At 46.4% G+C, this 14,777-nt stretch overlaps 2 protein-coding genes across 3 annotated transcripts in view; both read right to left on the minus strand.

Moving 5' to 3' along the window:
* VAT1 (vesicle amine transport 1) overlaps positions 1-10,698 on the minus strand; it is a 25,815-nt gene extending 15,117 nt beyond the window's left edge. The window contains exon 1 of the mRNA XM_063132609.1: positions 10,084-10,698. Within this exon, the coding sequence (XP_062988679.1) occupies positions 10,084-10,524 (441 nt within the window). The 5' untranslated portion in view covers positions 10,525-10,698. The remainder of the gene's footprint in view (positions 1-10,083) is intronic.
* Positions 9,058-14,777, minus strand: part of PIP4K2B (phosphatidylinositol-5-phosphate 4-kinase type 2 beta) — a 453,863-nt gene continuing 448,143 nt past the window's right edge. For both annotated transcript variants that reach the window (XR_010025730.1, XM_063132523.1), the window contains one exon: positions 9,058-9,069. The gene's annotated coding sequence lies outside the window, so the exon portion shown is untranslated. The remainder of the gene's footprint in view (positions 9,070-14,777) is intronic.

Below are 14,777 nucleotides of genomic sequence, written 5' to 3' on the forward strand. Positions count from 1 at the left end.
GGTTGGGGGAGGCTGGGCTAGAGAAAAGGATATCAAAAGGGAGTAAATGAAAGGTGGAAATACCTAAAAGGACCCTTGAAAGAAGAGAAGGGAGAACAATACTTGCCTCATCCTCTATTGTCTCAAGGCATTGCTTTTTGGGGAAGCAGCTGCCCTTTGAACTTGTGCTAGGCAAAGGGGCACATGAGGTTGTGAGAACCATCAACTGACCCAGTGTCAAGGCTGCCTGCCCATTAAAAGAGCCATCCTGGTGGAACAGAGACTGGCCTGCACAGTGTCGTTTTTCTTTTGGGTAAAGGCACTAGGGCCTAGACCTGCCTAGAAGCCAAGTTTTGTAACTTGGAAACCCCACCCCCGGCACCGTACTGCCAGATGTGTGGGGGTGGCAGCAGCTGCCTAGTGGACAGGGAAAGGCACTCCTTGTGCTCTCACTATTACACCGTCACATGTTCTGGCATTCAAATAGGCAAGCTTTGGGCCAAATTAAACCTTCCTTGCCTAGATTTTTCAGACTAATGCCACTTACAAAAGGAAGTCCCGGGTGAATACTTTCTGGCACTAATGTGGAACCCCCATATGCAGAGGCAACAGACCTTTCTAAACCAAATGCAGATGCTGGGGAGAAACAGAGGTCTATCCCCATCATTCAGCTTATGGGTTTTGTGGAGGCATCTGGCTGGCTGTGGCTAGAAACAGGATGCTGGACTAATGGGCCTTTGGTCCAGTTCAGCTGCACTGCTCTCCTGCAAGGAGCTTGTGAGGTGGACAGAGGCATGCTGGAGGCCTCCACTCCCATGAAAGAGGTCAGGGGAGGGCGCAGGAAGATGTGTCAGGGATTGAGCCAGCGCTCTCCCAGGAGGCCTTCCCTTCTCACCCCGGTGAGATGGGCAAACAAGGAAATACTACTTTTAAGATAATGCATAGCTTCTCTGCAGAACTCAACACCGCATAGTACTGTGTCGTTTTTGAAACTAGCATATTCTAGCAGGGGGTTAGAAGAGTCTTTGGGAAACAGATGTACTGGTCCCCAGTGAGTCCTGAGAGCCAGCTGCATGGTCTCCATGGCCAGAAGTAGCCATTTCTGATGGCTGTAGACTAACAATGGGAGTTGAGCACTGTCATCACGCCCTCCTTGGCAATCTGTGACACATCTGGCAGACCACTATTAGCGGGCAGCCCCCCCTTTTCCAAGCTGTGCCCCAAGAATCTGGGGGTTCCTCAGTGAGAAGACCAGTAATGAGCTTCCTAAAAAAGGGCAACTTATTCATCATTTCTAATCTTCCCTTCCAATATGCAGTGGAAGAGTGGACTAAGTGCGTTCTCAGTCATCCTCTCAGTGTATGCAGGGCAAGATTGAGATCTAATATACCCAGATGAAGGAAGTGTTTACCCGGCTGGGACATCGCCTAGAATCCTCTGCAGGTTCTGTGGCAGAGGCACAAGGATTCTTCAGCAGATTATGCCATCAAGCACCTAATCAACCTAGCATGGAAATGTTTACATAAAGGGGACCAATAATAAGATGGCTGTTTCTTGTATGAGATCTCTCTCTTCCTCTCTCTCTCTCTCTCTCTCTCTCTCTCTCTCACACACACACACACACACACACACACACACACACACACACGCTATAGTGATTGGGGGTGTGGGCTCCTGGAGGTGACTGTGGAAACAATATATCCCTCTGGCGCCACTTACAGATTTCCGTCTGCCTGCCATGCATCTCTCCTGCTGAAAGAAAACGCAACCATTTCCTCTGCAGAGGGGAAATCCTGTGTTTATTTAGTACTAATATCAGGAAAAGAGTATCATTGTGGCCCAGCATCCTTCACCTTCTGCATGAACTTCCCTCTCCAGTACAGTCATGAACACTTTGGACACGTTGTTAAAGCCCAAACCTCAAATTTCACGCTCAATAGTCCAAATTCACAAAAAGAACTAAGTTAGATTCCAGAGCTGCAAAAGCCCTATTGAGGAATTTACCCCATCAGGATTAGACTCACGTGAGGGGGAGAGCGGGGACAAGCCCATTGACCCCATCCACTTTGTCACATCTTTGTCACTCATTCACACAGTCCAGCACATGTACGGCCTGGATGTATGTAGCAGCAGGGATGGGTGGGTGGGATTCTCTTCTTGTGGCTCCCCTTACAACTCAGAACCCTGATTTTCCAAGGTTCCAAATTGCACAAGGAGCCTGCATGGGTAGAGTCCCGCCCCCAAATTTTGATGGGCTGTGGGGACAGTCAATGAGGATTTTGAGGGGGCGTGGGCAATGGACTTGTTCCTGTGTCCCCCTTTCCCCATTCTAACTGGGTAGGGAGTGAACTTTTGAAGAGAGCTATAGCAACTGGAAGATTGTTAAAGGTAAAACAGCAACTAAGGCAGTCCAGTTAACTGGGTGGGCAACTTCGATCTTGGGAAAGCCAGTTTCAAATCACATCTTTCCTGTATAGAGGCTGAGAGGGAGAATTCCTCTCACTCTCAGCCTGTGTATGGAATTTGGATAAACAATGCACCCTCTCACTCAAACCTCAGGCTGTTATAGGGAGCAAGGATCCAATCTGAAACACATTTAATAAGGAGAAAATACTTGTAAATGATGTGGGACTTGCTTCTGAGTAAACATGGTGGAACAGGATATAGGAGTTGTGGATGAAGAAATACCTCAGAGCAATTTTGCAAACCAAGATGAAAATGGAGCTCTGCACTGTGAGCCCTGAGGATAAGGAAGGGTTGATACGACTTTCCCACTGAAGCATGTTACAATGCAATATGTAAGCACACGGCCACATTTGTCATTAATGGAATCACACACCAGAAAATGCGGAGTGGAAGAAACACTGCTGCACTGTTTTTGGGACATCCCATCTCCGCAGCTTCCACTTTTCTGCTTAGTAAGCGAATTAAGCTGTCTGAAAGTCAAACAACCCAAGGTCACATTAACAGCATCTGAAAAGTATTAAGAAGATTACATGGACTATGTTGCTATTTCGTGGCTCTTTTTGTTACAAGCTTCTTTAGGTAGGTAGCTTCTAACTCTTTGTATCAGCCATCCACCTCCCCAGACCTTCCCACGTTGCTATAGACCCATTGTCCAATACATACACAGGGGACAGAAATGCAAGCAGATGCATTTTCTAATCCTAGTGTGGAATCTAGCTCTGACCTGCTGAAGTGTGGTGGTTAGTTGAGAATGCAGAGAACTTCAACTTTCAGTGTTGAAAAGAACTCAAAGACAGCCGCATTCCCATCCATCATTCCTGGGGGATGACGGGAATTGTAGCTCAACACATCTGGGAGATGTCAGGTTGGGGAAGTCTCTAAGTATATGTATACATACTGCTAACCAAATTAGTAGTTTGTTCAGATCTACAGAATGTTGCTTCCAATTCCCAAAAATTTAGTGCAAAAATTGAAGTCCCTTATGTGCAGAGAGAAATAGTGTGTGTAAAACCTGACTCTTTCCCAATCAGCTGTCTATAAGCTCTGCCAGGCTCTGGATAAGATACTGTAATACTATAGAAAATCAAACATTTTAACTGATCAGGGAGGACAGCAGGTTGTGGAACACTGACAAACATTGCAGCTGAAATTCAGATATTCATTGGAAATCATCGACCAAATCTTTGTGTGCAGACACCAATATACTATAAGTTCCCTTTGCTCCACCCCCAGACACACGATGCCTATGAGATGCTGATATTGTTGGGGTAGGGAGTGGAGGAAGACAAAGACCATGTTAGTGTATGCCCCCCTCACTTTAAATGCTCACGGTATCTATACCATGCAGGGAACTAAAAGTAGCCCAGGCTCCCTACATATACAAACCTGGAACTTGGGGGAGAATTTGACCTATGGTCAACATTTGGGGTCAGGTCAAATATCAGTCATCCACTAGCAGAACAGAAACCACTACAGAATGGATTCCCCAGTGCCCCCTAAATCTGCTCTGGAGGGTTGGAGGACACACCATAGCAGGTCTGGAGCATGGGTGTAGGGCTGCAAGGGGGAAGGAGAGGCCAGGGAAGTCCCATTGCACCAGTGGAAGTCATGACTGTTGGATCCAACCCTTGGAGCAGAGAAACAGCAGGGGATGAAAGGATTAAGCACATGCAAATCCCCCTCTCCCCCAAAACTAGTTTTTATGGTTGCTCCTTACACTCACTTATAAAATCATAGTAAAACTATCACCAAATTTTACACTGGAAGAAGTTACAGGGTTCACATGATGCGCTGGCTCATTTTCTCATGCGAGAAGCAGCCCTTATTCAGCATTCGGGAGAAAAAATGAAAGGCATCGATGAAAGGTTACTAAAGCATTCAGAGAGAGAAGCAGGTCTGAGCATGGCCTTGGCCAGGGGTGCAAAACCACTTTAAGCCTGAGGAGAAACTGGGAGAAGCTGGGGGGGGGGTTTCCAATGATGGGTGGGGCAAAGGAGGCAGGGCCACGATGCCAGCAGATTGTGGCTTAAAGCTTCGACTGCCAGTCATCAAGCCTTGGGGGAAGCATTTCAACCTCTGAGAATGGGCGGTGGGGAATGAAGGTAGACAAAAGCCAGTAAACCATCAAAGAATCAGTGGTTTGGGGGGGAAAGGAGTGGGTCAAAAGGAATGAGGTGAGGCCACCTGGGGACCCCAGGAGGGCCAGATTGGGATCCCAGGAGGACCTGAGGTTCTGCCGCCCTAGGCGAAGACCGAAGAGGTCAAGTTCAACCTTTCAAAAAGAGCAGAAGAAATAGAAAGGAAGGCGGAGTCACACTACATGTTTTTTTTTTTTTAAAAAAAGTATCCCTGCGCAGAAATACAGGAGGATGAGCTTGGTTGGCCCCATCGAGAGCATCTGGATTAAAAAAAATGGAGCAAGGAATAAAAGAAGCATGATATTCGGAGTCTACCCAATCAAGGAGAAGATGAGGATGAAGCTTTTGAAAAGCAAATTGCCAATGTTTCAAGTAAGTGCAATATAGTAGTGATGGGGGAACATTTACCCCAATATTTATTGGGAGACAATTTCTGCCAAAAGTGGCCCTTCCAAGAAATTCCTGACATGTGTGGCTATAACTTTCTCCTACAGAAAGTGGAGGAAGAAACTAGAGGATCGGCTATCCTTGACTTGATACTGACCAATAGGGATGACTTAGAGGATAAAGTGGCAGTTACAGGAACTCTGGGGGAAAGTGACCACATCATACTTGAGTTCTTGATTTGAGTGTAGACATACACATATTCTGGATTTTAGGAAATATAATTTTAATAAACTCAGAACAATGATAAGTAAGGTTCCATGACAAGTGACCCTAATGAGAAAAGGAGTCCAAGATGAGTGGGAGTTCTTAAAAAATAAAATTCTAAAGGCACAATTACAAATGATTCCAACAAGGAAAAAACTAGAAGACAATAGAAGAAACCAATGTGGCTCCACAAAAAGTGATGACCTGAAAACACAGAAGTGCAGGAATAGCATCAGGAAGGCTATAGCTGAGAATGAGTTGAGGTTAGCAAGGGATGCTAAAAGCAACAAAAATGCTTTCTTCAGTTATATGCATAGTAAAAGTCAGAGGAAAGACATGGTGGTTCAACTACTCAATGAGGATGGCAAAATGATAACAGATGACAAAGAGAAGGCAGAAGTGCTAAGTTCCTACTTTGTCTCAGACTTCTCCCAAAAGAAGTCAAGATGTATTATGCACACAGTATTCCTACAGTCCACAAGGGAGGTTACCCAATCAAAAATTGAGATCAGGTTAATCTGGCAGGATTTGTTCTTGACAAATCCATGCTGGCTTCTAGTAATCACTATGCTGTTTCCAAAGTGCTTACAGATTGACTTCTTTATCATCTGCTTCAAAAATTTCCCAGGGATTGATGTCAGACTAACCGGTCTATAGTTCCCAGGTAAATCCTTTTTGAAGATAGGGACATTAGCCCTCCTCCAGTCATCCAGAATTTTACCCGTCTTCCATGATTTCGCAAAGAAAATAGACAGTGGTTTTGAGAGTTCTTCTGCCAGCTCCTTTATTACTCTAGGATGCAGTTCATCGGGTCCTGGAGATTTGAACTAATTGAAAGGAATTAAGTGTTCTTTACCATTTGTTTATCAACCTCGGCCTGCAATCCTTCCCCTTCTGCTTGTACTTCACTTTTGCCAAGGGGGTCACCCAACTAACAGGTAAAGAGGCAGAAGTGATTACAGGACATCAGAGGATGTTGCCTGTGTATGTTTTCCCAGCAGGATGGCCATTTACATAGTTGTCTCTTGTGGCTGCCAGGTTCTCTAACAGCTCAGCCCAGGCTTTTGCCCTTCCTCTTGCGAGGATTCCAAAGTACAAAACACAGACAAATGAAGCACACATCACTGGACTCAACTGAGTCTTCTCTTAGGCAAATGGCATGTTGGATGCTCCAGACAGGGCTTTTATTGTGCAATCACCCTGCCTCATTCATACATTTTTTAGGACCCCCCCCCCCGGGCAACATTGTCATCTTCCATTTGTTACCCTCTTATGATTTCCCACCCCTTCTTCCATCTTTTTTTCTTATCACAGGAAATCCGTTAAGAATAGCTGAAGTCATTATATAAAATTCACTAGGGCTTGGGGCCATCTCTCTAGAATCACTGGTTGTTTGTCCCCTAACAGAATCATGTAAGCACATTGGTTTGATGAACTCAGAAGGTTCTGCTGCATTTGATAAACCATAGAAAAGCATAGTTTAGCATTTGAAGAACGAGCTTTAGCAAGCCTCAGGTTCTCATACGCTCTCTCTCCTCTCTTCCTCTGCAGCTGTTGCAAGAAGGAAAGTAGAAGTTTCCTCTTCAATAAACTACGGTTTAAAATTGACCTGCTTTGCATGTAACCAGTGGCAAATTGTGGGTTAATTAGCCTAATATTATGTTGTGTTGCATGCCATATGCATGCTGTTTTCACTTTCAACAATCAACCTCCAATCAGCCAAAGTAAACCCGTGGTTTGTTATAATTTTAATTCGTAGTCGTTCTAACTACTAATTTTGAGCTGATCTGAAAAATCCTGTTTGATCTGTTACTAGCCCCAATAGAACATAGCATAATTTCTAGATTTCTTTGGAGACCTGCCAGTTAAACAACTTTGGAACTGAATAAAATAAGCGTCCCCAACCTTTTTGGACACATGAGCACATTAAAGAATTTGAGACCATGCTGAGGGTACCACCACAAAATGCCTAATCAGTGGGCTGCCATTTTGGCATCTACCTTTCACCCCTATGAATTTTAGGCTATGTCTTATTCAGCAAAAACTTTTACTTTGTAACTACTGGACACCACAACATTTCTTTAATAAGGGATTGTCTAATTCAGCTAATTGCTGGCAGTGCAACATACCTAATGCGTCTTTTAAATATATATTTTGGCAATGTCCAGTAGTTGCTTATTTTTTGCTCAGAAAAAAATTTTATTGGAACATCTTTAATATCCTCTGATGTACACGCTCTTTTAAATTATTAACCTGCTTCATGGAAACTAATTTTTTTTTAGCATAAATGGATTCTCTGTGCCATTTTCACTGATGTTACAACACTGGAAGGATAAACGCTCACCTCCTATAATGCAATGTATAGAGAACACCTTACAACACATATTTGAAAGGGTTACATAGATATCACCTTCAAATGGATACTTAGTTGGATATTTGGTCCACTTTTGTTGCAGCACATGTATAATTGATAGAAAGTTGTATGCATTTCATACAAATCAATGTATGTGTATTTTTTAAAAATAGAATATATACAACTTTGAGTGCCCGTGGTCACCATGTTGGGCACCAGTATGGTTTTCACCTCAATTTTTAGCTATTGTGAGGATCCAGGCTGATGACATATAGGTCTTAACTATCATTTGTTAGGAGAAATGGAAAAAATGTTCATACACCAAGTTTAGCACTGAACTGTTTGGTGCCTATTTAACAAAGCTACCTTGAGGTTATCATTCTGAATTTGCAAAGAGACCCATTAATATCCCTGACTTGTAAGGAAAACCAGTCCTCATTCTGTAAAACCAGCCCGTGAAATAGCTTCAGTTTGGTTTTACTTTGGAGCAAGCCCATATCAGTAGATGTCTGAATTGCTATGCTTTTATAGTTAAGTCAAAGCCCTTTAAAAAATTGCCTATAGAATTAATGGAAGCAGGCAAACCTTTGTTCACTGTTCAGACAAACATGCCTCACATACTGTTTGGGAGAAGTGGGATTGTGCCACACCCCATGCCAGCCACATGTTCAGCAATCATGAGAAGAGGCCCTAGCTGCTGAAATTTCCTTCTCTATACAACTATTAAAGAGCTCTGTCCTCCTTCCCATAGGCTCACCTAGTTCTACACACATCAGTACACACAGCCCTGCAGCATCCCCCCCCCCACATCAATGCATTAAAAGAACACAACCATTCTTTCAGTGCATGAAAGGGTTCATCTGAGCACTCTTTTAAAGGCTTTGAGATTGCCCTTGAGGTAAAGCGGAAGTGTGGGCTTGGTCTCCTTCCTTTTCCTCCCCCCCAACCCCAATCTGTAGCACAAAGATAAGATATGCCTTACTTTCTCTGCTGTCTCAAGCCAGTTTTATATCACATGATTTATTAACTGATTCAGATAGGTGATATATTAAACACATGCACAGCACCTCAACATAATGACTGCGTATTCCAGAAAAAAAGGAGGAGAAAGCAGGGTGGCTAAAATTCTAACATGACGTATTGATGCTCAGGCATACATGTTGCCTTACTCCACGTGTACTGGGGCGGGAAGGGGGGGACTGAGGTTACACAGCAGAGAGGGTAATGCATTTAAAAAACCTTCTCATATGTTTCAAGGTTGGACTGTGGCACTGAAAACGAGTTTGGAAGATTAAATGCCCGTGAGGCCATCCTCACCCCAGCCTGTGTGGAGACCCTGACAGAAGGAAGGGACATTAGTGGTGACCATCAGAAACACACCTTCCAGTTCCCTGCCCAATTCCAATCCTGCAACATAGCAGGGAAGGAATCCCTACAGGCAGGGGTCCATAATTCCACTACATTATCCAGCCTCCTTCCCATTCTTGGAGTAGTGTGGATGGGAGATCATTGCAGCAGCTGTACTTCAGATGCATTTAGGGGAGGGGGCATCTCCCCTCCAGTCCCAAGCTTGAGAAGAGGGCTGGGCCGTGTCCTTTTCACCCTGCACCTCCAAAGGGCCCCAAATAATCTGGGAAGAAGGACTAAAGGAACTCCCAGCCCCACCCATCAACAGCTTGAATCAAAGCATGAGGTCAGGGACAAGCCACCACCCTTTCAGGGAGGGGAGGGTCCCGATGACCATATATGTTTGGCTGATTACAAAGCCAAAAGACAGCCCAAATACTTGCCATTGGCCGATTCCCACCCCAATTTTCCTTCACTGCTTGGGTCCTAAGTCTTGATCTGCTCTCCGAATCCTCCACAGGACACATCTTTCAGGAACCCACCTTAACTGAAAAGTGCAAGTGGGGGGGGGGGCGAGGAGGGGGCATTCCAGTGCAAGAGACATCTTCATTGTCTTTAACTGGAGAAAAATGACCGAGGCCACACCCACTCTTCTGGCAGGTACATTGAGTGAGTGGGAGAAGGTTGCACCCATCCTGTTGCTGTCTCTGAACCCTGTCTACGGATCTCTTCTTAAAGGGGGGACCCCTGGCCTCTTCCTGTTATATTTAGGGGTTTCAGCCCCACAGCCTAAGAGGCCTTCCCCATCCCCCACGGCGTACATCGGCCACCTTCCTGGCCCCCGGTTCCTTACTGATGGGGCTGTGCAGCCGAGCTCATCGCCCCCCCCCCCGCACGCCTGTCCCTGTGCTTCTACCCCGACACCCGAGAGCCCCCCCCCAAGTGCGCCCCCTCAGCCACGCCCATCACCCATCTTCCTGCCTCTGCTAAGTGTTCGCAGCCCAATTTCTTCCACCGCCTGCCATGGAGGAGGGAGCGAACGCCCGCGCCCCTCCCCTCGCCCTCCGATCCCCGTTTAATCGGAGCCGCGTCGCGTCGCAGCAGCCTCTCCCTTCCTCCCCCCCGCCGCCGCAGGAGCCCCTCGCTCACCTTCGGGCAGGCGACGCCCTCGCCCACGGCCAGCACAGTGCCAGCCGCCTCCATGCCAGGGCTGACGGGCGGCGGCGGGAGCCTGCCGTAGAGCCCCTGGCGCGCCAGCAGGTCGGCGAAGTTGAGCCCGCAGGCCCGGACCTGCACGCTGACTTGGCCAGCAGCCGGGCTGGGCTCGGCGTGAGGCAGCTGCCGCGTCTGCACCTTCACCTTCTCGTAGCCCCCGAAGCCCGTCAGCACCAGCGCCCGATACTCCCGGCCGGCGGGGGCGGCACCGGCCGCCTCTTGCTCCGACGGCCCCGCGGCAGCCTCGCCCTCCTCCCCGAGCGCGGCTGCTGGGGCCGCTTCTGGCAGCTGCGGCGGCGGCGGCTCTGCTGGTGGGGCTGCGGTGCCACTCGGTGGGGCGCCTGCATCGCCCCCGGCCGCCTCTTCCCCGGACATGGGAGCTGGCTGGGTGCTGGTGCTGGCGTTGGCGTGGATAGTCCTGGTGGTGGTGGTGGTGGTGGTGGTGGTGCTGCCGCCGCTGCTGCTACTGCGCCAGGAGGAGAAGGCGCGGCTGGCCAGATGCGTGAAACAGCTGGAGCGGGAGGACACGCGCAAGACCCGGAGCTGGAGTCGGGCCGGACCTCCGGCGTGGATGAAGAAAACCCGGACTGGAAATCGGAGCCTCCAACGAGCAAGGCCTGCCCGCCCCGTCGCCTCTCTCCGTCAACAACTCCAGGACGCCCACTCGCTCCTCGTTCACGCCCGGAAGCGAGGTGGGGTCTGGAAGGAGGCGGGGTGTGTCGTGTGCCTCTCTTGCACACGATGTAGCCGAAAGTCTGCGTGGGAGCGGTGGAGGGGCGCGCTCGAGTAAATGTGCGCATCGCAGCCCCATACTGCCCTACCGGAGACATATTTAGTTAGAAGTCTCCCTATTAAAGGGAGAAATAAAATGTATGTACATTTGCAGGGCTGGGCAGGGCCTACGATTTTGAGGGGGCCTCCCCAAGCAACAGTGGCCTCTGACAAGAGGAGCTTCAGTCCTCAATGGTGCAAGAACGTTTGAATGGATTAGCAGTTTTGAACATTAACATTGACATGGCAAAGTTGCTTGATTTTTCTGTTGATGAAGATGATGAATTTGTCCAAAGAAAAGCACGTGTGGTCTTGACCACAGCACGTTAGGAGCACCAAAGAGGAACGCCACAGTAAAGTGCCTGCAGAACAATCGGCTCCATATTACTCAAGCCGTTGAACCAAACCCCACCCTGCAGGAAGTGACAACCTCCAGCCTCTTCCATGACTCTGATGTTGCCACATTGAGGGTAGGTCGGGCAGGGATATTGCCTCAGGTCAGATTAGCCAATGACTGCAAACCTTTCTCCCTTTTCCCATAGTTTAGATTGCTTCTTAACTTTGTGGGGTTCATTCTTTGCCCCAGAGTGTTGGCACAGAGGGTCTGCATGCACCCTGCCACTGAGATACAGTCCCTCGCCTCTCCACATTGTGGAGGGCTCTAGGGCATCTTTTAGGGGCTTGTCTTGATGAAGGGTTTGCCCCAGGGTGGATTCAGAGTAGCAGCAGGTCATCTACATAAGAACAGCCATGCTGGATCAGACCAAGGGTCCATCCAGTCCAGCACTCTGTTCACACAGTGGCCAACCAGCCATTGGCCAGGGACCGACAAGGCAGGACACGGTGCAACAGCACCCTCCCACCCATGTTCCCCAGCAGCTGGTGTATATAAACTCACTGCCTCTCATACTGGAAGTAGCACATAGCCATCAAGACTAATAACCATTGATAGACTTATTCTCCAGGAATTTATCCAACTGCCTTCTAAAGCCATCCAATGGCCTCTGGTCATTGGAGTGCAAAGAAGAACTGACACTAGATCCCCGTGACAGGGAGGAGTGTTGAAAGGCATTTCCCACTGGTGTATAATTAAAATAGATATGTGTGTCACAGGGCCTGCCCTGCCATGAGCCTTGGTGAAGGTGTTGTTTCAGGCACAGATGCTGGAAGGTGACAGCAGCCCCAGCCCCGCATTACCCCTTGTTCCTCCAGAGCCCCTCCCCACCAGCCAATGGCCAAGTGATCCATTTCCCATACATGATGCTTCGCGACCTGGATTGTATGACTCTCTTCCCTTCTCTGAACACCTCATGGATGGTGGCAGTGGCACGAATACTGCTGCAGGTAAGAAGGCAGTGAGATGGCAAGTCAGGGCAAGGAGACCTATCAGGTTCACGGGCACATTTCCTGCAATGTGTCCACAGCTCCAGGCTTCAAGAGTTAAATGTGGCTTTCTCCCTATTCTTTCTCTGTCTCCTCCAGCCCCAAATGACCATCAAAGTTAGCTGCACCCTGCTCCACTCTGGCCAGGAGGAACTGAAAAACGATCCATGCCTTTCTGTGGTGCTGGCTAGGACAGTTGAAACTGAGAAGAGGCACAAATGGTGCTGCATGAATAGATACTAGTCTGGAAGTTGTTTCTATCTGTGGTGTATGGCTCATAATGAAAGGGTTCCATTTTCCTATTCATCTTGAAGCAAATGCATAGGCCTGGTAGTGGACCTGGTGCTTTTAAACTCATTCATGCAATATCTGGAGTTAGGGGTGAGCAGTGAGGCAGCCACTGAATACCACAATGGGAAGCAGAGTGTTAGGCTAGATAAAGTCAGAATAATAACTAGGACAATGGGGTAAACAGACTAATATAATATGTTAACACGGGGGGAATTACAACAGGATTGGGGACATGTAACGTAAAATGCATACAATCATAACAGAGTGAAGACCTTCAGAAACAGTTGTATATACATAGTAAAGAAATGCTGAACGAGATAAAGGTTTTACAGGACTCCGGATTTTACACCTGATTTGCCGCAGCTTCTTCAGAAACTCACTATAGTTACTGCAAAACCTAACATAATGCAAATTAAAATCCCCAACTGAGGTTACACATAAGGAATTCGAAGATAAGGGTAATATGAATACCAGCTAAATCTCTGCAACTCACCACCACTAATAAGCATGTGCTATAGGCACTAGGTTGGGGACACCTGAAATAGAAGCTTGCCACCTTGTGAGTTTGTGGCAGAAGTGAGATTCAAACTCATATTTAAGTTTCTTGGGCCCCATGCAACACTAAGTGCAAAAGGCAAGTCTACAGGAAAGTGCAAAAGGCAAGTCCTAAGTGTATTGTTTTCTTAATTTTAATAGGCAGGCAGAGAATCATAACATCATGGGGTTGGATGCAGACTTAATCATACTTAGTGTAGACCTATTCAGATACATGGGACTTGGCCCTAATAATTGTCTCAGTACTTAGTTCTGCCCCTACTTCCAGTGTTAGTTTAAATCCCTCTTGAGACTCCTTCCAAAAAGGTTATCCCCAGTTTTTGTGAGGTGCACATCTCCTGCAAGAAGTCAATCATTTTGGTAGCAATAGTCCAAGAAACCAAATATTGAGAAAACATTGAGTTTTGGGGAAATAAGATTAAATGTGAGAAGGAAGGGTGGAAGCACAAAGTAAGAAAGAAAATAAATTATGAATAGCATGCTAATGGGTTTAGAGTAGAAACGTGATGAGAGTTAAAGAGCAAGAAGAAAAAGTTGATGTGACTATTATTATGATAAGGGTTTAAAAATTATGATAACAGTTTAATACTGTGATGATAAAGAAGTCTTTTAAGGCAGTGGGTCCCAATTACTGTGTTTTACTGTGGTTTTAATTTTTGTGAACCGCCCAGAGAGCTTCAGCTATTGGGCGGTATAAAAATGTAATAAATAAATAAATAAATAAATAAATAGCTAAGTACTGCGGACCCCTTGTTTTTCAAATGCCAAGCCAAATTTTTGAAAATTTTGTTATCTCTATTGTTACCTGTGCAAAGCAATTTTTTTGAGAAAATAAGGGGTAGCTCCTAATAAGCAAAGGATTTTAGGTATACTTAAAAACAGACCATAAAATTTGTGTATTACCACGCAAAAATGACAATTTAGTTAGGAATCTAAAGCCGAATTTAATTTTACTAATGGCTAGTTTACAATTGAACAAATTATGACATGTCTAGCAGCTACTAAACCTAAATGTGATGGGAGAAATGATGCCTCTTTTTGTCCCGAACAATCCCTTCCATGTCAGGTTCAATATTTCCTACTTTTAATCTCAAATCTGGATCGACATCGAGCCGATTTCTATGCTTGTTCTATGCTTGGGGAAGCTAATGGCCAACCACCCCGCTACAAAGTCTGCCAAGAAAACGTCAGCGAAAGCAGGCGTCCCTCTAGGAGTCAGTGCTTGCACGAGAGGTTCCTTTCCTTTCCTTCCTTCTTCATATAACAAAATGTTTGTTCACAAAGATATGTGGAACAAAAGGGAACTAGATGTTTCAAAGCTTTTTCACCTAACTTCTTATAATCAGGAAAAACCGTCACCCAGAATTGGTCCAATCTATATTCTTGGAAAAATGATTTCAATGAACCATCACGAGTCACGTCAACAAGTGCATCTTGCTCTTCTGCAGATAGAGTTGTGAGTTGTATATCGCCACATTCAAAAGGATTCCTTCTCCATGAGTTTTCAGGGTTAGGTGCAGGGAAGTAACCTCTGAAGCTAGTCACAAAATCACACAGGTGCTTTCGCGCAGGATGTCACCGTCAAAGCAAACGGAGCGTGGGAGATGGCATATTTTCTTTTATTAAAA

Source organism: Elgaria multicarinata, chromosome 1, assembly GCF_023053635.1.
Source record: "Elgaria multicarinata webbii isolate HBS135686 ecotype San Diego chromosome 1, rElgMul1.1.pri, whole genome shotgun sequence".
Classification (NCBI taxonomy): domain Eukaryota; kingdom Metazoa; phylum Chordata; class Lepidosauria; order Squamata; family Anguidae; genus Elgaria; species Elgaria multicarinata.